The sequence below is a fragment of the Theobroma umbraticum genome, unplaced genomic scaffold, assembly GCF_002168275.2.
Source record: "Theobroma umbraticum cultivar Fairchild unplaced genomic scaffold, ASM216827v3 scaffold_239.0, whole genome shotgun sequence".
Classification (NCBI taxonomy): domain Eukaryota; kingdom Viridiplantae; phylum Streptophyta; class Magnoliopsida; order Malvales; family Malvaceae; genus Theobroma; species Theobroma umbraticum.
The window spans coordinates 429973-455741 of NW_018397279.1; the positions used below are offsets into that span (position 1 = coordinate 429973).

Sequence of the window (25769 nt, forward strand, 5' to 3'; positions counted from 1 at the left end):
GGAGTCCTACAACGATTCAAAGCCGCAACCATATATCTCCACGTGTCAATATGAAAACAACCTTTCACGGTTCCTAACGATACAACCCTGTCATCACAACTTATTCCCCTCGAACCTTTCCCCCTTGAAAAGCCGTTAATCGCGCCAATTTTTCAACTGTCTGTCCTTTGCACAGCCCAAAATATATTCCCACAAAAATAATAATTAAAAAAAAGGTTCAATTGGCAGTTGGAGGGCAGCCAAAAAAAAGAAAATAAAAATAAAATAAAAAAGGGTGGGAGAAAAGTCACCTTCTAAATTGCTTCAAAATCCCACCTCTTTTATAGCCCCACCCCAATAAATAAATTATTTGCATTAATCTCAATTATTTTAATTTATATTTTACCCATTTTGCCCCTCTCTTCCTCTCAAAATACCTTACAAAGTTTACATATAAGCCAACAGAGATACAAGTACATGACACCACCCCATTCCTTCTTCTTCGACCTCTTCTTCTGTACACAACACCCAGAGAAAACAAGAGCATTTAATTTGGGTTTCTTCGTTAAACAGAACTAAATAAGGTACTACTCATTTATCCATTATCGTTATAGAGCATTCATCGTCTTCTTTTTTCTTCTTCTTTTTTTTTGTTATAGCTGCTTTTGGTTTAGTGGTCTTATTGTGATGTTGATCATTGAATATTCTTAGCTAAACTTAGCAATGGGTTTTCATTTTCTTGTTGTAGTTGTTGTAGTAGCTATTCTTTGACTTGTACAATGAATTGGATGTTAAGTTACTTTGGTTAGCTTTTTGGGATACTATGGAAGAATTTGACAATGAGTATGGAATTTTGTTTTCTTGGGATTTTGATAATGGAAAGGTTTACATTGTTCATGGTTGGCTTTACCTCATGATTATTTCTTTTCTGGTTCATTATTGGTTTTCTCTCTGCACTTCGGTGCTTTACTTGTGAAGTTTGCATTGATTTTTTTGGCAGAGCAATGCCTGGATTAGCTATGGATGCAATAAATGGAGAAAGCGGAGTCGATGAACCTAATAACGGGTTTTGCACTCCCTACAAGGATAGCTTTAATCAGGAAAGGTCTCCGAGAAGCGCATTGAGTCCACAGAGTCAGCAGAGTGATTCCATTGATTTAGCCATTGATGGGGTGGTGGAAACCTCCATCGAGCAGCTTTATCACAATGTCTACGAGATGCAAAGCTCTGACCAATCACCATCGATGACTAGCTATGGATCATATGGTGAGGAATCAAGGATTGATTCAGAATTGTGCCATCTTGTTGGGGACTTCGGTGTTGTTGAGATAACAAAGGAGGTGGTGGCAGAGAAGAAAGAAGAAGGCAGTGTTGGTGACTTGACCCCTAAAAAGGAAAATGTATCTAGTGACAAAAAGCCTGTGAAGAAGAAGATCAAGAATCAAACTCCAGGTGTTAAGCATCGTTCTCGCTTGCAATTGGATTCTGAAGCATCAGCAAAGTCTAGTCCAAAGAGCAAATCTTCTCAGGATAAAACTCCAGTTGAAAAGCGGTATGAGAAGTATGCAAGAAAACTAAATGCAGCTTCCCCTCTGAGGAAACAGAGGAATTTTGCTTTACTGGGTGCAAAGTTTCAGAATGGAACTGGGGATAACCTAGAGGCAGGGTTGGAGAATCCAGACCTTGGACCATTTCTGCTGAAACAGACAAGGGATATGATGTTTTCTGGTGAAAATCCTCAGAAAGCCCTTGAATTGGCTCTTCGAGCCACGAAATCATTTGAGATTTGTGCAAATGGCAAACCAAGTTTAGGGCTCGTCATGTCTCTGCATGTTCTGGCAGCATTGTACTACAACTTAGGACAGTACAACGAGGCAATTCCTGTTCTTGAGCGCTCAATTGAAATTCCAGTGATTGAGGATGGCCAAACTCATGCACTTGCCAAATTTGCTGGATGCATGCAATTGGGTGATACTTATGCAATGTTGGGTCAAATTGAGAATTCGATATTGTGTTATACAGCAGGTTTGGAGATTCAAAGGCAAGTTTTGGGAGACACTGATCCTCGAGTTGGTGAGACATGTCGATATGTGGCAGAAGCACATGTTCAAGCCCTGCAATTTGATGAGGCTGAGAAGCTTTGTCAAATGGCCCTTGACATCCACAGGGAGAATGGTGCTCCTCCTTCTATCGAAGAAGCTGCTGACAGGAGACTTATGGGACTCATCTGTGACTCCAAAGGAGATTATGAATCAGCTCTTGAGCATTACGTTTTAGCTAGCATGGCCACGGCAGCCAGTGGTCATGAAGTGGATGTCGCTTCAATTGATTGTAGCATTGGGGATGCATATTTATTGATGGCTCGGTTTGATGAGGCGGTTTTTGCCTACCAGAAAGCGCTCACAGTATTTAAGTCGGCAAAAGGAGAGAATCATCCAACAGTTGCTTCAGTTTTCGTTCGTTTGGCTGATTTGTACAATAAGATAGGAAAACTTCGGGATTCCAGAACTTATTGTGAAAATGCACTCAGGATTTATGGAAAGCCGAATCCTGGGATCCCCTCCGAAGAGATTGCCAGTGGTCTCATTGACATTGCTGCCATATACCAATCTATGAATGAATTGGATCAGGCACTCAAACTACTTAAGAAAGCTTTAAGCATTTTCAGCGAAGCCCCAGGTCAACAAAGCACAATTGCAGGCATTGAGGCACAGATGGGAGTCATGTATTACATGATGGGGAGCTATGCTGACTCCTACAACACCTTCAAAAGTGCCATTTCAAAGTTTCGAGCTAGTGGAGAGAAGAAGTCTGCCCTGTTTGGGATTGCTCTGAACCAAATGGGTCTTGCCTGCGTGCAGCGGTTCGCGATAAATGAGGCAGCTGATCTGTTTGAAGAAGCAAGGAGCATTTTGGAGAAAGAATATGGTCCTTACCACCCTGATACATTGGGGGTATACAGCAATCTGGCTGGAGCCTACGATGCAATGGGAAGGTACATCTTTTCCCTTAAATTCTAGCAATGTCATTTAAGTGATTAATCTGTTCTCCGAACTCAAAGCTTCAAAATTCTCAACGTTTTTACTTTTAATTTGTAGTTCTCATGTTTTACAAATTTTATGTTTCACAGATTGGATGATGCCATCGAGCTTTTAGATTATGTTGTTGACATGAGAGAGGAGAAGCTTGGAACAGCAAATCCTGATGTCATTGATGAGAAGCGAAGGTTGGGTGAGTTATTGAAGGAAGCAGGCAGGGCCCGCAGCAGAAAATCAAGATCGCTGGTAACCCTCCTCGACACCAGCAATCAGATAATGAAGGATGATGGAATTAAGGTATCATAATGCTGCTCATGTAAATACGGTCCGTATGTATAAATATACCATTCTGAAAGAGGATTAGGTGGTTGGTTCGTCAGACACATACCAAAAGCCTGGTTTCAACAGTTGTCTTGAGGGGTCAAGAGAAAATTTGCATTTATGGTTCATTTATTACGGAATTGTTGGTATTCCTTTGTAACATTCTTCTCTGTATGTTTCAATTTATAATAAAGAAAATGGTGGCATTTTGTTTTCTTATTACTGGTTCACCAAACCATCCATATATTGAAATACATATCAGTTCATTGTTGTGTTTTCCAGTGGTCACATCGGTTCATTGCTGGAAAACTCCTGGTTTGGGAGATCAATTGACTAATCTAACTAGCAAAGATAAGTTGCCTTCCAAGCCTTGAAAACCTTTGTGGCAGTGGTTGCCCATGGTGTTATGTAAGTTTCACAGGCTGACAATGAAAGAATTTGACTAATCTACCAAAGTTTGAGTGGCATTTGTCAGCATCCTTGCCCTTCCCTTCATTATAAGTAACCAAGGTAGATTGTTGCACAACACTGAAGAAACAATCTGAAATGGACAAACTTCCCCATTTGCTTCAAATGCCAAGCTAACATTCATCAGTGATTGACGACCGATAAACCAGAAAACTTTTCCCTTTCCTCTTTCCTTTTGTGATATTAAGGAAAGTGAGGCTTGCTTATAAAGAAAGTCCTTAATCAAACAGTTAAACTGAACTTGCTTACAAGGAAGCATAGGCCTTAATCTAGCAATATTACTATATAAAGTATTTTCCCTAATCCCTAAGCTACTACGACAAAAGCAACACAATCTTTACATTCATGAGACAATGACAAGTCTCCTCAATTTGAACTGGTGGGTCAGAGAATGACCCATTGAAAATGCAAATTGCAGGCGATAAGTTAGTTGCCTGAGTGTGTGTATGGCACCACAGTTAATCCGACTGTATTGAATGTCACATGGATCATAATGATGAACTGTTCCATCGACCTAGGCTTTGGTCAGGCAAGATTATCCTGGGGCAACATCAATTGTGTACAAGGAAGGCCTCTGAGAAGTCATCTGCCAGAAGGTGAATGCTTTTGACTGATGGGTTATTTTCTGGAAGTGGAAAATGACCAGGAAAATGACCAAACAAAGTACAAGATGCCTTTATTTAATTGATTGATAAACCAGAAATGAAAGTTAGGACTTGGGAACCCAAAATGCACAAGAAGCAGAAGCCCAAACCAACAAAAGACCATGATAAAGGCCATAGTCTCATGGCAGAGCATCAATAGATTAAGAAGTAGATGTTGGATCTTTGTCTTCTTCGTTGAAGAAAGAAGGAAGGGGGCTGAAAAGTCACTTATCAAACCATTTCTTTTGGGTTAAAAAGACAGGATCCCCAACACCAATGATCGTTATCCTTGGTCTGAGTTGATAGAGAAATGGGTCATGGCATCACTACTATTACTTTTGAGAGCACATAATCCAAAAATTGGACCCAATTAAATTGGTCATGGAGTGGTATTATTATTTCAGTTTATGAAATTAATAATTTACTTTATAAGTGAGTAACATAATCATGTATTGGTCTTTCAATTTTATCAATATGCAATATTGATAAAGCATAGATTAGGAATGTTTAGAAACAATACTTTAATGCAATAGAGATCTTATTATTATTACCTTTTATAATTTCTTTTGTAAAGCATGTTTAACTTCGTAAACTTTATCTTATTAATTAATAATAAAAATTATAAACATAAAAATAAAAAAAAACTTTATTAAATGTAATAATGATGCATAGCTAACTTTCAAAAAATAATAATAATGATGCATAGCTATATCCCACCAATTCACTTACAGAGCATACATTTACTCCATCAATTAGTATACAGCTTATGTCCTCATCAATTGAGGTTATTGATATCTACTGCTCACCAAGCTAAGTATGTCTTTCAACAAAAAAGTTATGATCTCTTTGAAAATGCTACACCATGTGTCTCTGAAGAGACAAGAACAATGGCAAGCACACTGCTTCGTCATATAATGAAAACTCCAACCAGTTATCAACAGCACATGGAGCAGTTACACTTCCAAGTGCATCAACAACCATTTACCATAAGTCATTGGTAAAGCAAAAAAGGCAGGTTAAAACAAAATGCTTAAGCAATAAAAAAGACATGATGCTAAAAGATACAATATTGATTGCTAATGTGTTGCTGGCATCAGGAGAATGATACTAAGTGCAGTATAAATTTATATAAAAATGCTTTTGGAAATTGGGATATCTTGTCCTTAACGTTTTCTTATCAATTGATAAGACTGTTGTCTTAAGATATATAATTTATAGTGTCAAAAGACGGTAAACACTGCAATATCTCTGTCCAATTTCTGAGCAAACATACCATGATTGCCATTCTTTTTTCTCATCATCACATGTTTCTTTGATGATGACAAGCATCTTGAATTGGGACTGGTGGGTCAGAGAGGGAGCCATTCAGAATACGGTCTGCAACCCACATGTTAGCTGCCTGAGAGTAATGTATACCATCCCAGCTAATGTGCCTTGATGGATGATTGCAAGGATTGCCATACACTGTTCCATTCACTATGGCTTTTTTCCCACAATTAATCTGGTATCCATAAAAACTTCCACAGCAAAAATTAACTGGATCAACATAACCTGCCATAAGAACAACAGTTGCAGTTAATCTCTACTTTTCCCAGCTGCTTAGTTTAAATGCCTGCATTGCAGTTTTCAAACATGTTTTACCTAGAGTCTTCGCGCTGCTAATGAGTGCATATTTGGCTGAATAGACATCAACATATGTGAATTTTGCAAAGGGGAGTTGTGTCTTTAACCGGGATATCTTGTCCTTAAGCTGCCTATTAAACTCCATAGCCACAGCATTTAGAGGCTTCACACATCCGTTCTTATCTAGATTACCCGGCTTTGACTTGTCATATAGAACATTATAAGGCAAGCAACCAAGCGGACCTGTATTATGTATCCAAAAGAACCTTGCCCCTTCCTTGTATAGTAGCTGAAACCAGGACAAGTGACAGTATTAGTTCACCTATAGATTGATAACACTTCTGCTAAAATATTGTTGTTGCTTACATGAATAGCTTGGGACAACTGGCCTATGATATTGGGAATAGATGCTCTAACTTGGTTTTCTGTTGTGACTTGGAAACCATGGGCAAGATCATTTTGTCCAATATCAAATGTGTATAGAGCCTGTGAGAATTCGGCAGGCCTTGGTAGGCTGCTAATCGTTAAGGGAATTCTTCCTGACGTCGTAATTTACAAAAAAAAAATAATAATAAAGTATGATTGCTAATGGAATTCAGCAGAAAATTGCTAGTATATCAAATCAACTTCAGCAGACAAGAAAGCAAACACTCTAAGAGTTGTTCTCTTAATTCTAGCATGCAAAATTTTGATGTAAAATATATAGAGGGAAAGACTTACTACTGAGGCTAAGTTGATTGTAGAGAGCAGTGGTGCGAGCTTTAAATTGAATGAACTGTGAAATCTGAACCCCGAGATTGAATGGACTATAACCAGGCGATCTAATGGATGAACCTCCGGTTGCAAAATTAGCACCATGCCTGAAATTTGTCCCAACTGAGTCCAGGTATGCACTAAGGTATGGTAACTGCAGATTCTCAGCTGCAACAAGCAACAAAATGGAATAGTCAAAGATGTAAGTTGAAGCATAAATATTCAGAATAGGGCTAACGTTTTGCCAAGAATAACCAAGAAGACATATATGATGTGAGCTTGCCTATAAAATCTATGATGAGACGACCATCACAGGCTCTGCCCGCAGGATGTCCAAAGAAGGTTTCTCCATTCGGTGGTGGGAGTTCTGTAAATGCTGCAGATATTCCTCCAGTATCTGAATTTGAGTCCCCAAAGTTGTATATTGCTGGAAACCCACATGACAGTGAACCACCATCACTTTTCACTGCCGCCCATTGTGCTGCCAATCCAAAAACCAAGATCCCAAAAGTATAAAACAGTTTCCAGGACTCCTCCATCACCTTTCTTAGCAGAAGCTAAACTCTTTGAAGAGTTTAAGAAAATCTTGCATTGCCGACACTAATATAAGCCTTAAAAGAGTTAAAAGAGCTACCGGCTTGAACAGTGTGGAATGCGAGTGAAATCTTTCTGACAGTTTAAGTTTTTGGATTCTGGCATGATTAGAAAAAGACATGAATCACCATTCCTTGAATTGGAAGCATCAGACATGGCCCATATGGATAAGGGGACATCAGCTTTCTTTTTGAAATTTCAAACTTGTTCACTTTATTTTGTTATTGCTCGGCATGGGGGACATTACAAGTGGTCCACTGAAAACTAAATATCTATGCGGTACTAGGTCCAACTAGCATATGGTCCCTTACTCTTTGCTGTGATGATGATTTGACATAAGAATGATCATTATGAACATAGCTTTTAGGCTATTGAGAAGTTTATATCTCAAACAAGAATTTCTGAACATTTATCTCAAGCTCTCACACCCCGTTTACGCATTTTCCTCTTGTTTCCTGAAATCATCTGGTGATGCAACTAGAATGACTTGCAATCTTTCTAATTGACAAGAAACGCCTAAGATTCACTTATGGATCCACTAGAATTGAATGATATCAAATGTTTTCCAACTACTTCGTAATCACATTTCTCAAGTGATAATAGCTAGCATGCCGAAAGTAATTACCACTAGGAGTCCGGCATGATTCATGAGAAAGAGAGGGTAGAGCCTGTGATTACAGCACAAGCTTAATAGCATAGCAAAAAGCTGCCTGGAGGGTCCTTAACTGTGATCCAGTCTTTTATTTCTAGGGATGGGAAGGAATGTTTGGGGATGAAATGAGAAGTTGCCAAGGATAGATTTAGTGGAACTTGGAATATTCCCCAATCCCATATTCTTAACTATGGTATACAGGACAGATTTGAAACCTTTGAAGCTAAAAATCGTGAATGAGCCCATAAACTTGGTGCCAATAAATTTCTGGCCATTTCCACTGTAGACAATTCCCCCTTATCTTCGTTCTTATCCATACTGTTCTTGTAGAAGTTGGAGACATGATCATTCTAGAAACAGACTCCTGATAATGTAGTATCATATTGCTTCAGGATGCAGAGTAATTAAAGGAGTCACTGCCAGAAAACCAGGCAGTTCTGTTAGGATTTAGGTGGGAAAAAAAAATCCTTTTCTATAGACTTGACTGAGGATGATGATGATCACAATGGATTGGATTAACATTTGATAGAATGACTGTGATGCTGTTACAACAATCAAAATTGGACTGCCTTTGACCAACAGGAATAACACAACAATATCATCAATGAAGGAAGTAAATTATCTGTTAGTATAACAACTGCCGTTCCATGGTTCTTGACATGACTAATATACAATCTGATAAACTACTACATTATCATGAGGTTAGACTAAACTGATAAAAGATAAGTATTCTGATGACATGATCATTCCGGAATTGAATAGAAAATTTTTTCTTTACTTCTATAGGAATGAATCAGAAACACGTAAAAGGGGATGGGAGAGGAACAAGGACACCCTAGCTTTTCTTTGAAGTGCCCTAAATATGCTGTAAGGCAGATCTCTTTCCTTTCCAAAGGTTTTCCAATGCAAGTGATCAAATAAATGATAAACTACAAGGACACCCTAGCTTTTCTTTAAAGTGCCCTAAATATGCTGTAAGGCAGATCTCTTTCCTTGTCAAAGGTTTTCCAATGCAAGTGATCAAATAAATGATAAACTATAACCCAATTGATACAAGTTTTCGTAGATGAATTGAAAACCAGACCATGGACTAATACATGGGTTGCTGGTGTAGTTGTCGTGAACTCCATGTACTCATCATATGGGAACTGGGGAAAATCACTGTTGGTAACCTCTTACTTTCCTCCAAATAAGGAAAATCAATCGTGTAATGAAGCCCGCGGCTCTCATGCCTAGCAAGGGCACTGCTTACCACTAGCTTTGCACAACAAAAGAGGTTCCTCATTTCACAGGCATCAAGTGCCACCATTGTCTGCTGCCACCCATGCTCAAATAAGTATGTCTCCCATTTAGCCTCCAACTCACCAATTTTTTGCTCTGCCTCTTGTAGTCTTCTTGTTGATCGAACAATGCCAACGTACTTCCACATGACTGATTGTAGTTCTTTCCTCACTTCCTTTGTTGTCCTTAATATTTTGTGCATTACATCACTCCCAAGTGATTTGGGGACAACAGGCTGGGTCCACAAATTAGAAGCACTAAGATCAAGAGTAGAACTCTTCATGTGATCAATTGAGGGCTGGACAGCTCTTCGTGCAAAAACTAAAGCCTCAAGCAATGAGTTGCTAGCGAGTCTATTTGCTCCATGCAAACCTGTGCATGCAACCTCACCTGCTACATACAAACCACGCACATTTGTCTCTCCCTGGAGCCCAGTGCGGACTCCTCCACACATGTAATGGGCAGCAGGAACCACAGGAATTGGCTGCTGAGTGATGTCTAGGCCATGCTGGAGGCACTCAGCAGCAATGTTAGGGAAGTGGGAGAGAATCTTTTCTCTTGGTTTATGACTTATATCAAGCAGCACATACTTCTCATTGCGCTTCTTAAGTTGATCATCAATGCTTCTTGCCACCACATCCCTTGGAGCAAGCTCAGCTCTCTCATCATACAAGGCCATAAACCGCTCCATACTTAAATTGAAGAGGATGCCTCCATCACCTCTTACAGCTTCGGTAACAAGAAATGCATTTTCTCGAGTTTTCTTTGGCTTGATAGGAAGGCCTTCATCAGCCAAGGCTGTTGGATGAAACTGCACAAATCTGAGAAGAAATAATTCCATACAAACAGTCAAAAACACCAATAACCCTAATCCATCTGCACATCCTAAACCAAAAGATGATCACATTCAATATAAAAAATAAATATTATTCCACTTCCTTGTCATCTAGATTCCTCCATGATTTTACATAATTATAGATATCAGAAACCATAGTACTACAATGTTTCTTCTAATAATAAGTCATGTTTCACAAATTACAAAAGAGTACTGATGAAAATTTATTATTATGACTCACTCCATGTTGGAAATCACCGCTTGAGCTCGATGGGCCATAGCCATCCCATCTCCAGTCGCCACCTATAAGAACAAGTGAAGAATATGAACTACTCAGATAGTGCACTGCACTCATAACCAACAAGCCGAATCATTTATAAATAACCAGAGAAAAAAAATTACTACTAAACAATTGGTGAATGAATATACACATAAAAAAAAGAAAAAAGCACACAAGGGAAACAATGAAATGCAGCAAAAACTCAAAATGAAGAAGTACCGGGGGATTTGTGGTTGATGGATAGATATGCCCTGCACCACCTGATGCCAATAATATTACCTTTGAAACGAATCGGACAACCTGGAAGAGCCAGGGGAAAGAATAGAAAACAAAGAATAATCAGTTTCAAGATACAGACATGAAACATATTCAGTAAAGTGATACCAGATGAAACTTAAGAAAGGTTACTTAGATAGACCATCTCCTCACCTCTTGTGTTTCAGTATTTAAAGCATCAACACCATGACAAACTGTGTCAGAACCATACTGCAAATCATCAAGGCTTTCATTTTAGTATTAAAAATACACTAGATTCTACTGAAATAAGCCAATCAAATGAGCACAATTTTATAAATGTCCATAATAATTTCACCCAAATCTTGAGCCTAGAAAGAGTATGCTAATACAATGATACAAGAAACTCAATTGGCACTGTAAAGTAGTATAATATAAAATTCAAATCATCACTGAAGGGGAAAATGTTGAACCTGAGAAGTAAGCAAATCTATTGCAAAATGGTGCTTGAACACAACAATATTGGGATCATTGATAACTGCCTCTAATAAAGCCCGCTCAATCTCTCTTCCAGTCATGTCAGCAGCATGAACAATTCTGTGATGAGAATGCCCCCCCTCCCTTGCTAGATGCAAGTTCCCATCCTCACCATGGTCAAACGATGCACCCATGGCAATCAATTCTCTAATTCTATCAGGTCCTTCTGTACAGACAACCTGGAGAAACAGACCAAATTCAAAGGAAACCTCAGTAATGAGCTAGAATGCTAGGGATGACCACAAACTTAACTATGCATGCCTGCCTCTGCAAACTTACATTACCAATGGCTGCTGTAATCTCACATGTTTAAATTTCACAACACCTCAATACTTAATAACTAAACTTTCTAAGATGGAAAAAAAAAAAGCATCATTCTTATTGCACAAACAACAGGAATCAATTAAAAATTTAACTCAAGGTGATTTTGGGAGGTAACAAAGGCCTGTGTACTAAAACTATTTCTGAGAGATAATGGATCAACCTTCTCTCCCTTGATTGCAAGCACAATGTTGGACTGCGAAATGCCTTTCACACAGATCATTTTTTATTTAAATTAAGTTTCTAGTTGCTCACAGAGCAAAATTGTTCATGTGAAAAAGAAAAAGGATTGATGAAGGAATACTGCCGCCTAGAAGAAAGAATGTTGAACTAACTTTGACAGTCTCCTCATCACATAGATAAGCCCCTGCTACAATTGTATCCTGCATGTGACTCTCCACAGAATCTGAAGGACACAGCACAGCGCTAACACCACCTTGTGCATAGTTTGTATTACTCTCATGAGGCTCAGCCTTCGTGATAACTGCCACAGTTCCATGTTTTGCAACTTCGAGAGCATAACGAAGACCTGCAACTCCGCTGCCAATGACAGCAAAATCAAAATACTTTGTTGAACCATCTTTCAAGTAAGCTGATGTGGTGACTGTCCTGAAGGACTTCCAATTTTCTCTCACCGGATAATGAGAAAAATTACACCTACGGATCTGCAAAAACTTGGATACCGCACATGACCTGGAACATCTCCCAAAAAGAAACCGTAGATATAGTTAGAAGCTTTGCTGAGAATTGAAAACTGCACTGCTTTGATATAACATCTTTCAACAAATACAGAAACGAAATAGACTGTAATTAAGATTCTTAATAAATACCATGAGAGCTCTCTCTGCAGGCATCCATTGATTGTCACACCAGGAACCCAAACAGCTTGCCTATAACCTTGTCCCCTGCAAAAGTTCACCCCATATTGCAACTGGCCACCTACATAAGCTACACTAGCAGCCATCACAATACCCTCTGAAAAATCAGCAAGAACAAAGACAAGATAATCAGGCCAGAGCTTGGTACCAGAAAAGTAAAAAATCTTCGCAAAAAATACTTCTTTTCTCCTCTTTGGACTTCACTGATTAGAGGAACAACCAAGGAAGATAGAAAGGACCAACTTTTTTAATCCATGTAGTCCTCCATATATTCATGAAACGCATTTAGAAAGAAAACTATCGCTGCCCTCCATAAGAAAAATCCAAGTTTTGCATTAATTTAACTCCATTTCAAAGAAAACCAGAAAAACCATTCAGAAGCCAGAGATAAAGTGAAATTCCTAATATCTCAATGCCGACCTAACTGAAACAAAGAAAGAACCTTCCAAAAGGGGAAGTTTAAAGCTGAAAACAACATCTTTATTCATGGCAAAACAAAACCCAGATCCCATAATTCCTTCAAACATTGAGTAAACATAGAAGAAGAAAAAAAAAGTCAATACTTACAACCAAAAAAATGGAAAATCTGAGTCCGGGTGTTGTTGTTTTTGGTCTTTACAAGGTGAAACTAACCATAACCAGTCAATAAAAGATGAAGAATAGGGATTGAAGGAAATTTAGGAGGAAGGAGAGCTCGAAGAAGAAAGAACTACAATGGCGGGCGAGACGCCACACCAAGATTCTCTATTGCTGATTGCTCCTCCACTCATGAACAATCCTTGCAATTTGCGCCTTCTTTCGCCTTTTGTGAGCCGCCTACGTTTTTTTCCTTTATTTTTTTTCTCCTTCTTGTCTATTATTGTAATCGGATCCTGTTTAATCTCTTCTCTAATAAGCACTTTATTTGATTAAAATAAGCATAAGATCAACTAAAGCCAAACCACATGCAATGCTCGGCATTCAATAAGAAATTATTAATTCTGATTTAAACTTGAACCATCCAAAATTATTGATTAAAATTAATAATAATAGAAAGCACCCAAATTAAAATCTTAATTTTGTAGTTTAGTGCTTGATTAATCGTAGAAAATGCAAAACCAACATTACTTTGTCCATTCAAAGGCTGAGGAGGCAGTCAAAAAAGTTATCATATGGACCCACATAGTATTTTCTTTGTGAACATTAATGTTTAGATTTATATAATAATTAAATCAATCATTATTTAAATTTAAATTTTTAAAAATTATTAGATAAGTGGTGCTTGGAATAGATAAATGTAATTGATATTAAATTGTGTATCAAAATGCATCTTGATTATAATTATAATGATTTTAATTATAATATATGACTATGACGAACATATCAAGAATTTAAATAGAGAAAATTGTAATATCATATTTTATATTAAAATTAAATATAATTATTAAAATTTATATAAAAATTTAAATTTAAATAATTAGTAATAATTAATTTAAATTTTTATATAAATTTTAATAATTATATTTAATTTTAATATAAAATATGATATTACAATTTTCTCTATTTAAATTCTTGATATGTTCGTCATAGACTGTAACCTCACGGTCTCCTGGAAAAGGACGAGACAAAGTTGTAGGTCAGAGGGTCATTCACAGAAAGAGCAAAAGCCAACTGAAGCGTTGGAGAGGCCATTTCGGCCTGTACTGAAGGGCTGGCAATGTCCACGTCATGAGAATATGTGGCCCTAATTCTGTGGGTTCCACCAAAATTTCTTGACAAATAGTTTTGCCGTATGTGAATAAACAACTCCATCCCTTTCACGTGGCCCTCCAACTTTCCCATAAATTTTGTCAAAATGAAAATAAATAATATCAAATTGATTATTGGTTTTTAAATATGAAATATAATTTTATTTTTATTTTTTATGAGACAACATTTTTGGATTCCACAAGTGAAGGAGCCCATCTCCTGCGTACGGATGCTGTGTTACTGGGGCCACAAGGTACAATCACGTGTCATACAAGGAGGGCTACCGAGTGAGCATGTAACAATTGTTTCGTATAATTTGAATAAAAAAAAATTAATAATCTCATAATTTTATTTATAAAATATAAAATAAAATACATTAATATTTTTAAATTTTAATCATAATTCTATATGACTCTATTAATTTGCAAACTAAACACTTAATCTCAAAAATATTAACAATATTAATATCGAAGCATGAAATTATTAAAATATTTTTATTTTTTTTCATTTTTTTTCTTATGTGATTGACCAACAATATTTTTTTACATTAGTCGATCACCCCATGATTAAATTTGATTGTGAAATACCAAATCCAATCAAATCTCTTTAAAGAAGCACAAAATTAATGCTCCCGTAATCAAATCAAAAGAGGGCACTTGATCATGCTTCCTCCAATTTAGGGGGCACCCATTGTGGTGCCCTCAATTGAAGGAGCACCATGCACCCATCGTGTCTGGAGAGCATTGATCTAGTCGAATCTACTACTTCCCAATCAGATCTGATTGCGAGGTAGTTAGACAATAAGAAGTGGGATAATTTTTTTAAAAAAAAAATTATAATTTGATAATTTTGAATATTAATGAAAAGCGAAGTTATCTTTTTATTATTATTACATCAACAAATAAAATTGAAATATTAATTTTTAATTAATTACTGGATTTCAATGTTCAATCGAAGATATTTTTTTAAGATGAAGTGTTCATTTTAAAAACTAATAGACTTATGTATAATTATGGTTATGGTTAAAACTTGAAGGTATTAGTATATTGTTCCATAACATATAATAAAAGATGGATTTTATAAAAAAAAAAATCCATCGGTTAAAACCATAACCATATAAAGAAAACATAAAATTAATACAAAAAAATACTAGTTTATCTTCTCAAATCAAATTACATTTTGGTTATTAAAAAACCACCCATAATTACCATATGACAAATCTCTCTTGAATTTCACACTCTTTAACCTCCCCATAATTTGATGCACTTGTTCTTGAATCAAATATTCCATTAGATATTAAATCCAATATATGAAAACAAATAAATCAATACAATAGTAGCTCTAATATCAGTACAAGGATTAGTATCTATACCAAGGGACATCATAGTCCATAACACTAAATATAAACCAAAGTATTCTAAATGACTCTAGATCTCTCTTGACAATATGATCAAGTCAAAATCAAACTCTTATGAAACTATGTCGTGTTATAATAACCTGCTATATGAACCTTGTTACAGTACTTTTTCTACAATAATATCATGATCTACAATCAATTTTATGAGGTTTCTTATGCAAAGAATCTATCAAAATAACAATTGTGGAATATATAATTCATGTCATTATTTATTGAGTATAAGCAGTTCTTTTGTAGTGGACTATTAAATGAACAAACCCAAAAGAATAAATTAAGTTACTCCAAATGAAAACCCAAGACCAAAACTCGGACAGGCCTTTCGGGCCAATGGGTCCTTATCGGTTATCCCGTCCACGCATTATTGATCCAGATCCCGTCCTCGCACTGAAAAAAGAAAAAAAAATTAAAATTATTGGAATTTCCATATAATGCCACGTCATTAGCATTTTCGGTTGAAACCGTCATCGAAGTTAAAATCCTAAAACCCGAGATGCGCGGGCAATTTTGCCTCCTCTTCTTCTTCTTCTTCTTCGCTTTGCTCAATCTCAGTTCCTTTCCACTCCCAAACGAAAGAAAAATAGAACGCTAGAAACTTCTCAGCAGAAATGGGGAATTGGTTTGATAAAGAACCGCCGCCGCCGGTGGTTCTCGTCCCTCCTCTCTTCGATTTCCCTCCTATCGCCGCCCGTACCAGGTCCACTTCAATCTCCGCTTTCAATTTGAAATTTCTGTTCAATTTCCTTTTTCCTTTTGGTGTTTTTAAAGAAAATTTTGAAATTGTTTGTTCCAGGATGCTGCAATCTTCGTATAATATGTTGTTTGGGAAGCTAGCTTTGAAATGCTTGTTCGAAGATTATTTCGAAGAAGCTAGACATTTTAGTACTATTATTATGTTGAAACCGATCGATGATCCTCATGTCGACATAATGGCAACCGTATCCGTTAATTTTTTTTTTTTTAGTTTTCGTTTTCTGTTATTGCAAAATGAGATATAAGGAATTGATAATTGAGATAAGATGAAGCAAGAAGTTATTTATTCCTTAACAAGATTCATGATTAGGTTTCAGGTCCACTTGATCATAAACCTGAAGAGAAAATTGCTGGAAATGCGTTATTTCGCTGGCAAAGGTAATTATAAACTTCTTGTTCCTTAAGATTCTGCTGGATTGTAACAAAGGCCCTGGTAATTAATATTCTTCAATTGCTTTTCTTATGCATTGTAGTAAAGAGTTGTGACAAATATGTTGTAAATAATGTTATTTTTGATATGAGCAGTGACGTGGATGATCCTCATACATTCATGGACCTTTTCGTATCAAACTCTGATCAGTAAGGCTGTTTTGATTGAAGTATAAACTTTTGTTTTCGTTCTGTATTTGATCTGGTTTTGCATAATTCATGGTTTGCTGTGACTTCAGTGTTCTACAGATGAGGTCTTGTGCTTACTATCCTAGATATGGGTTTGGGGCATTTGGCATTTTGCCATTGCTATCAAAGAAAAGGTAAATCATATTTTTAAAGCCGCCTTCATGGTATTTTCAGCTACTTTATTTGTCACATATATCACATGCATTCTGTTGGTGAAGCCTATAACTCCTGCAGAGTAACTGCTGAAGACTATGGTGTTATGGGATTGAGATATGGCTCAGGAAAGTTGTCAGCCGGAGTCACAATTATGCCTTACGCCAGTATGTGTTCTGGATTTATAGTTAATAAGTTCCCTGCTTTTCAATTGTTGACTGTATCAGTCAAGTTTCCCTATGTTATGGGTTTCTTACATATTACTTTTCTTGTTCTCAACAACAATATATAAATGTACAAAATGCATTGAAAAAAACCTTATATTTTATAATTTTCTATCTCTGCAGTTAAAGATGAATTGCCAAAGAGTGCATGGCTAGTAAGCAAGCTGGGAAGGTTTACTGTTGGGGTTCAATATGAGCCACAATGTAAGTTTACTCATTTCATATTTATTGTGCATAATTCAAGGCTTAGCACATAAATCTTATGATGAGTGGCTAAATTACTGCTTGATTTTGAGAATGTCTGTCTGTGTCTTTTACATAAATTATAAACAAATTGATATCAAGTTGCTTCTGCATAACTAGAAGCCAAACAAACAAAATTATTAGGAGTTCATACACGTAAAAGATAGGGGAATGGTTAAAGAGATATATTAAATTAGGCAAGGAGCTCACTATGAGAATTTGGAAGGATTAAATGCGTCTTTTATATGATAGATCTGTAAGTTTTCGCTACAGTTTATGGGAATGCTTTAATCGACTGTGTCCATTTCAAACTCTAGCATTGAAAATTTGAGAGATCATAAATTTTTAAGGGTAGCTAAAGTAACATACACCTCACTATGAGAAAACATCCTCTTATGTATGTAGCATATGACTTATAAAAGTTGTTTCAAAGTATGTTGATTTTTGAATGTCAGCATGTGTTGCAATCTTTCTTGTACTTCATGTGAGATTATGTTAAAAATGATACTCAGTGTGCACTTTATGGTTCTATTTTCAGATGGAAGCAAAGATGACATGAATTATAAAAATTTATTGAATTGGAGCTGTGCAATTGGTTATGGAGTAGGATCGGGCAGTCCCTTGAGTCCATCATTTAATTTTGGCCTCGAACTTGCTAAAAGTTCTCAGGTTTGTTCACAGTTTAATAAGTTCGGATCATCAGTTACTGCTGATAGTTTGTCTCTCAAAGAGAAACTTTTGGTTTTTTTTGAAAATTAAGTTTCATTCACACAAGGTTGGGAAGCCCTATACCATCCAAGTGTCAAGACTGGTAGGAGATCAGTCTAGACCCTCAGCAAACAAACTGGCGAACAAAAAAAATGAAAACACCAGTAGACATCCCAGCCCTTCATTACAAATTCATTCCCAAAACATTAGCATCCTTCCCCTCAGAAACATCACCTAAAACACCTATTACTAACAGAAATCATACACAAAATCAGTAAGACTAGGAAACAGAACCATCAAGCATGTTTCCTTCCCTTACCAACAGAAGCATAAGTTTTGGACAACATGAAATCACTTCCCAGGTAGGAGAACTTTATAAATAAGAATTGACAAATTTTTCCTTCCATCGATCTGTTAGATCATTATTTAGAGTGGATGGCTTTTTCACCATCCATCGTGACTTGTTTTGCATTTTAGCCTGATTTAAAAAATGTAAATAAGTATCAGGAATGATTTTCCTTTTTTTTTTTTGTTTTTCTGTAGCAAAGCATAATTGCTTACCTGTTACTTCAGTCTTCTATAGTTAAATGATATGGAAATGAAGAATGAAGGCCTCACCCTGCCCCCCTCTCTCTCTTTCCCTCCCCCTTTTGGTTATTCACTTGTACATGGGTGCTTCATAATTTTGAGAACCCTCAACTTTTTTCGAAGAGGCTTAGTTCAAGTGGGCACATGGGTGAAAGTTTGTCATATTACTCGAACTTAAAGCTAGGAAGCGTTGGATGGTACTAATGTCTGATCAACAAGGATACTGTTTTCTGAATTGTTGTGCATGCAGTTTCTGGTGTTTGATTTCTGATCGACCTTCTCCCTAAGTGCATCTACAGATGTTGTTTTCCATCAGTGGCTTGTAAAGTTCTGTGCTGATATTTTATTTTATTATCTTCATTTGCAGTTCATTGCATCATTCTATCAACATGTGGTGGTCCAAAGGAGGGTATGTTTATCAAGTCTGTTTCTCCTATTTATCAAATTGATCTTTTCTTCGATCACTACACCTGCATTACTATTCTTTCTTAAATAATCTTGTTTCAACATGTTGCCAATGCTGGAATTTCAAATGAATATAATTTAGGTTCTTTTTTCCAAGTTTCAACCTTTTGTGCATCCCAGTAAACATGAATCCCGGGTTCACAGCTAATCATATGTAAGATGACATGACATGAATTGTGGTCATATTATGTTTGTGAGTGTAGGCATCTTAGTTGGGTCCCAAGTTTGAATTGAAAGGCTTTATTTGAGTTTGGGAGCTGAGTTCTTTACATAGTAGCATTAGTCTAAATTATGTGCCTTCAATCTAGATTTAATGCTTATATTGAATGACCTATATGGGAAGAAAGACCTTTTACCAATTCTGTTGATAGGCCAGTATTGATGCCATACTTTTGTCATGAAGATCAATTGTAGTACAATCTGCAATATCCAAACCCCTGTCCCTTTCCTTTTTGCAGCAGCTTGTGTGCATGTTCTACTTTTTCTATTATTTTCACTTTCGTTTTTTTCAGACACAATTTTTGTGATAAGACACTGAAGAAAGTGCTTCAATGGAACAGGTGAAGAATCCCCTTGAAGAAAATGAAGTAGTTGGAATAACGAATTACATTGACGTTGGCTTTGAATTACAGACAAGGTATTCCAATCAAGGAAATTAACATGTAATGAATAATACTGAATATCTGACTTCAGTAAACATTTTTAAAGGATGGATGATACCAAAACATCAAACAACATCCCTGATTCCACTTTTCAAGTAGCAGCGTCCTGGCAAGCCAATAAAAACTTCATGCTGAAGGTAAATATTTATTATGCATACTTGTCTTCCCTATTCGTGATTATATAAAGTCCAACAACATCTGATTGTTGCTTTCTCAGGGAAAGATGGGACCTCTCAGCTCCTCACTGGCTCTGGCATTGAAGTCTTGGTGGAAACCTTCTTTTACTTTCAGCATTTCAGGTATGCTCTTACGACCCTTTTCCTGCTAGAGCGGAATACATATGTAAACATAGTTTGTTAGCAAATCCTACATGCTGTCTAGGACTCACGTATTTTCTGTAATTTGAAGCAACTAGAGATCGAATTTCTCGGACTACAGCTTATGGATTTGGCCTCCGTGTAGAAAATTTAAGAGAAGCCAGGTTCGTTCCTTTCTTTCCTTAATTCAATCAAATGTAAATATCTCAATATATGTTTATGAGAAAAGTCAGTCGTCAATATATATCTACACACGCGTGCTCATACACATATATATACATACAAATAAGGGGAGTTAACTAATTTTTATTGAAGGGGTCAAAGACAAAGGAAAATAAAGGTTAAAAATTTTTAAAACTAATATTTTGAATTTAATCAATAATCAAAAGATTCATAATAAATAATAATTTTATATAAGATGCAAATGAAAAAGAATAAAAAAAGAAACGCTTACAATAGTTTTTTAAGAAAATTGTGCTCGATAATATTTTTTAAATTTAAATTTATCAATTAAATTATTAACTTTGTATTGAAAAAGTTAAGAATACCTTTTTAATATAAATAATTAAATTATTTGTAAAAAATTCATCATTTATTTTATTTCGAAGTTTTATTTTCATAATTTTTGTTGTTAGAAAACTAACTATTTAGTTATTGTAGAAATCGGAAAATTCAAAACATGGTGAATTAATCTATTAATCAATAATAATTTATTAACTTTCCTATTTTTACTAATTTTTTGCACAACTCGTATTCTCATAATAATTATATGAATTAATGTTTTAAATATATAATATATAAAATATTTTAAAATTTTTGAAAATTAAATATTTTCTTTATTTATGCTCATAATGGTGATATGAATTAATGTTTTAAATATATAATATATAAAATATTTGGAAAAAAATTTTAAAATTAAATATTTTTTATTTATTTTCGTAATAATGATATAAATTAATATTATTTTTTTAAAGAAAATTAATATAAATTAATATTTTAATTATATAATATATATAAACCCTCGTAACAGCACAACCCTTTGCCTTTGCATACAAATACACACACATATATTTGTATTTGTATGCAAGGGTGGAGGGCTGTGTTGCCACCAAAGGGAACGGCCTTTCAAAATATTCAAAAATTTTAAAATTATATATATATATATATATAAACATGTAGTGATGATGTAACATATTTTTGGTTTTTTCAGCTATGAACGAGCTGATCCAAATTTTGTAATGCTGACGCCAAACAAGGAGCACCTAGCTGAGGGTATTGTTTGGAAGATTGGGAAAAGACCCATGCTACAATCAGATGTAAATGCTGGAAACTTCGAGAGCTTGCCAAAGGAATTGAGACCTCAAGGAATAATTTTGTAGATTTCAACGAGTTTGTGTACCCGCGTGATGCTGCAGGGTATTATCAATTTAAGTAATGTAGTTGTTCATTGTTGGAGTAACTGAAAATAATTCATTAACTAATAACCCTTGTCAGATTTAAATCAATGATGGGAAGGGATTGGTTAGTTAAATATAGATTATTTTAGGATTAATTTTATATTTGGTAGTAACAATTTAACACCTCAAATTTCAAGTTTCGTAATTAAATACTCAAACTTGATTTGGGTTAATCAATTTGTATTTTTTTCAGAACTTTAAGTACTAAAGTAACAGTTTCACTTTAGTTTGGGTACTAAATATATAACTAATTTATTATATTAATCTATAAATCAATATATCTAAAGGTTGGAAAATAATTAGTATTTCTTGGATGTCTGTAGGGTAGAGTAGCTCCAAAAATTGGTGTGAAGCCATAATCCTCCCTTATAACAGATACCAATCACTTATTTTTCACGTGAGTATGGCTGGCCCAGTTGTAAAACTCATTATCTTAAATTGCTGGTGTTGGGTCAGAAATGAGTCTTTCGTCTTTGTTACAGAACCAAAAAATTTCCAACAAGTTCTAGATTATATATTGATTGCAAAAACTTCTCCAGATCATTGAAAACAAGTGTAAAATTGTAATTAATGTATTAATGGCACATCATCCAATCCCATGCCAAAGTCATATATGTTAATAATATTCCATAGATAGAAATAAAAATAAAAATAAAAATTCCGTACAAGCTCTTTCCAGCCAATCAACACGAGAAAAAGTCAATAACAATAAAGCTCCAGTTAGTTGTCCAGACCAGTAACACAACAATGGCAGCTTATTCACTCCTTTCCTCACTCTTCCTCCAATCCCCTTCCCCTTCCTCCCCGTATTCAAGCTTCCCAAACAGAACACCCAAGCTCCCTCCCCTTCCTTCCCTTTCTCTCTCTCCCGCCCCAACGCCTTCTTTTCTCTCTCCATCCAGCAAACTTTCCCTCTCTTCCCTCCACAATCTCATTTAGTGGACCCAAAGTAATACTGCCAGTAACTCTTGTGATAGTAATCGTTATTTTGCTTCAGCTTTAGATTCCTTGTTTCTTCTCTGCACGTCCCTTGCTCTATCTTTCTCCCTATTTGTAACCGATGTGGGACCCGCCTCAGCCTTTGTTGTATCCACTCCCCGGAAGTTACAGTCCGATGAGTTGTCCACGGTTCGTCTTTTTCAAGAAAACACTCCCTCCGTTGTTTACATCACCAATCTCGCCGTCAGTGCATTCAGTTTTTCCCTTTTTTTGGGTTTTCTATGGAGTTTGCTATTTGGTAGTTTCTATTTCTCCTTTGCTAAGTCGGGGTTTTTTTTCGTTTTGGTAATGGGATTTTTAGGCAGGATGCTTTCACATTGGATGTGTTGGAGGTACCACAAGGATCCGGGTCGGGTTTCGTTTGGGATAAAGATGGTCACGTTGTCACCAATTATCATGTGATCCGTGGTGCTTCTGATCTCAAGTTCGTTATTTTATTTTATTTTGTTATTTCCTGTTGTTTTTGTTGTTGGAAGTGATTGGGATTGAATTATTCTAGAATGCTAATGGAAATATCTGTAGGCTATATGAACCCAGATTTTTATGGATGTTGTTCGTATTATAAATCGTCTTGTTTGAAGTGTTAGGAATGTAGGAAAAGCATGGACTTTGTAGTCTATTTGGTTCTCTAAGCATTCAGATATTGGAAGACAAATATGTTTTGGCAAGATGGGTTTTTTTTCCCTTTATTGAGGACTGGTTTAGGCGTTTCTAACAGAAGCAGAATGTGGTATGTGACAAATTATGTTAGGTTTTTAATAGTATCTTTGTTTTGTATTTTGTCAGAGCAATGGAAGGATGCACTCTTCAGTTTTGAAGAAGTAAATGATTGACTTTGTAGGTTTTGGACTAGATTTAGGTTGCTAAACTTGGGTTTTAGTTTGCTATTAACATTGGTTCTAAGTCTCTAAAGTAATCTTCTATGGAGAACTATGATTAGCCTTGGAAACTAGCTGTGCCTTTCACACTAGGGATACATAGGATAAAGATGTTTTTAAACTTCTCCTTGATATTTAAGTTGGTACTTGTAACTTGCAGGGTTACTCTTGCTGACCAGTCAACTTATGATGCAAAAATTGTTGGATTTGACCAAGACAAGGATGTTGCTGTATTGCGTGTTGATGCACCCAAAGACAAACTAAGGCCTATACCTATCGGAATATCAGCAGATTTGCTTGTTGGCCAGAAAGTATATGCTATTGGCAACCCTGTGAGTGCATGTTTATACTCGCAGAATCATGTGCATTATTTCCTATTTACATGATATTTTATTTGTTTCATTTTATTGGAGATTGTCTTTGTTGATTTCTGGATATCTTAAATGTCTAAATATTAGAAAATATCATAATTGTCTCATTGGCTAGGGAAGGAACAGCCAGTTTTTTCATTATATTGAAAATCACATACCTTTCCTGCAATTATAAATATCTTATTTGTTATTTTCAGATAAGCCATGTAAACAGATCAAATTTATCTTTCTTTATAAAATTTGTCTGCAAAGAATTTCTTATTATGCTTAAAAAGGTTGGCATGGACAAGAAAAGTTGCATTGCAATTTGCATATATAAATTAAAGCCCAATATGATTCTGATTACCAAAAAGTATAGTTGCCTTCATCTAGTAATGTGGCTTATAAGTGCCTGATCAAGATTTCATTTGATCATGTACTTTGACTGCTATTATTGGGTCTCTTTGAGAGCTTGTTTAACTGGATTTAATAAATATTCCTTCTATGGTTTGCAGTTTGGACTTGATCATACTCTTACAACTGGAGTTATCAGGTACCAAAATCCAAGAATTTGCAGTCAATAATATTCATTCATATGTATCATATTTAAATTTCCACCTACTTTTTCTGGTTGATATATGAATTAGAGTTTTGCTAACACTTCTTTTATATGTTATCTATAGTGGGCTTCGCAGAGAAATAAGTTCTGCTGCAACTGGCCGCCCAATTCAAGATGTAATTCAGACAGATGCTGCTATTAATCCTGGTAACAGTGGAGGGCCACTCCTAGATAGTTCAGGAAACCTTATTGGGATAAATACTGCTATATATTCTCCTTCCGGTGCATCTTCTGGTGTTGGATTTTCAATTCCAGTTGATACGGTGAGTTATTACTCAGACCTTGTATTTCAGTTTGATCAGATATGTGTACTGTTTAGGTTGAGCAATGTGATTGAGATGCAAGAATTTATTTGTTTCTTTTTCTATTCTTAAGGATAATTCATCCAGTCATTCTTACATATCCAGGTAGGTGGCATTGTTGATCAGTTGGTGAAGTTTGGGAAGGTGACAAGACCTGTTTTAGGGATTAAATTTGCACCGGATCAATCTGTCGAACAGTTGGGAGTAAGTGGTGTGCTTGTCTTAGATGCTCCTGCAAGTGGTCCAGCTGGCAAGGCGGTATGCTTACTATTTCTTTCTTCTGCATCACACTTTCATGTATCTGAAGTCATACTCTTTGGTCATTATGTTTCCAATAACAAGTTGATAATTTCAAATTTCCATTTACACAGCCAAGCTTTAATATATTACAGGGCCTGCAACCAACGAAGCGTGATTCCTATGGTAGACTTATTTTGGGTGATATAATAACATCTGTTAATGGAAAGAAGGTTACTAGTGGCAGTGACTTGTACAGAATTCTTGATCAATGCAAAGTTGGCGAACAGGTATAGTATTGAACAGTACCTTTATCCTTTTGATAGATATATATATCAATAAAGAGAGGGATTATTCTTCAAATCTTTCTGATGTACAAATTTTCGATTATCTTGATTCTTAGGTTACTGTGGAGGTGTTGCGCGGTGATCATAAGGAGAAGATCCCTGTAATTCTTGAGCCAAAGCCAGATGAGTCATGAAATGTCTTTTGGTATGCTGTGTATACTTAAAAACAGTAGATATACAAGGAAATGTTATTATTTATTAACTATTCCACTGGAAATGGTCCTGTTGTACATATGCCATCTGCTGTATTTTCTTTGGTATCAATGTTT

General features: G+C 35.8%; 5 protein-coding genes across 5 annotated transcripts; 3 read left to right on the top strand and 2 right to left on the bottom strand.

Annotated features, from left to right (window-relative positions):
• The first annotated feature begins 459 nt into the window (after positions 1 to 459).
• On the top strand, positions 460 to 3557 carry KLCR2 (Tetratricopeptide repeat (TPR)-like superfamily protein). Its single transcript, XM_021443381.2, has 3 exons — positions 460 to 563; positions 980 to 2974; positions 3110 to 3557. The coding sequence occupies exons 2-3, from the start codon at positions 984 to 986 to the stop codon at positions 3321 to 3323; spliced, it is 2205 nt and encodes a 734-aa protein (XP_021299056.1). The 5' UTR covers positions 460 to 563; positions 980 to 983; the 3' UTR covers positions 3324 to 3557.
• Positions 3558 to 5573: 2016 nt separating this feature from the next.
• LOC110427732 (GDSL-like Lipase/Acylhydrolase superfamily protein) lies at positions 5574 to 7510 on the bottom strand. Its single transcript, XM_021443304.2, has 5 exons — positions 7110 to 7510; positions 6794 to 6994; positions 6440 to 6612; positions 6092 to 6362; positions 5574 to 6001 (listed from the first exon to the last, which is right to left on the bottom strand). Exons 1-5 carry the CDS (start codon positions 7363 to 7365, stop codon positions 5751 to 5753), a joined length of 1152 nt encoding a protein of 383 aa, XP_021298979.1. The 5' UTR covers positions 7366 to 7510; the 3' UTR covers positions 5574 to 5750.
• Positions 7511 to 8657: 1147 nt separating this feature from the next.
• On the bottom strand, positions 8658 to 13338 carry AO (L-aspartate oxidase). Its single transcript, XM_021443562.2, has 8 exons — positions 13006 to 13338; positions 12391 to 12535; positions 11896 to 12253; positions 11176 to 11418; positions 10898 to 10954; positions 10688 to 10768; positions 10430 to 10491; positions 8658 to 10174 (listed from the first exon to the last, which is right to left on the bottom strand). The coding sequence occupies exons 2-8, from the start codon at positions 12522 to 12524 to the stop codon at positions 9163 to 9165; spliced, it is 1947 nt and encodes a 648-aa protein (XP_021299237.1). The 5' UTR covers positions 12525 to 12535; positions 13006 to 13338; the 3' UTR covers positions 8658 to 9162.
• Positions 13339 to 16058: 2720 nt separating this feature from the next.
• LOC110427871 (beta-galactosidase) lies at positions 16059 to 21887 on the top strand. Its single transcript, XM_021443503.1, has 14 exons — positions 16059 to 16277; positions 16374 to 16518; positions 16644 to 16711; positions 16859 to 16912; positions 17002 to 17085; positions 17186 to 17271; positions 17452 to 17532; positions 18110 to 18240; positions 19235 to 19276; positions 19893 to 19969; positions 20041 to 20131; positions 20212 to 20293; positions 20403 to 20475; positions 21522 to 21887. The coding sequence occupies exons 1-14, from the start codon at positions 16189 to 16191 to the stop codon at positions 21688 to 21690; spliced, it is 1272 nt and encodes a 423-aa protein (XP_021299178.1). The 5' UTR covers positions 16059 to 16188; the 3' UTR covers positions 21691 to 21887.
• A 595-nt stretch (positions 21888 to 22482) lies between these two features.
• Positions 22483 to 25732, top strand: DEG1 (DegP protease 1). The gene is given in 8 exon segments (XM_089785529.1): positions 22483 to 22953; positions 23067 to 23191; positions 23806 to 23977; positions 24511 to 24548; positions 24679 to 24877; positions 25022 to 25174; positions 25309 to 25443; positions 25557 to 25732. Coding segments are annotated over 8 exon segments (1338 nt in total). The 5' UTR covers positions 22483 to 22515; the 3' UTR covers positions 25635 to 25732.
• Positions 25733 to 25769: the final 37 nt, after the last annotated feature.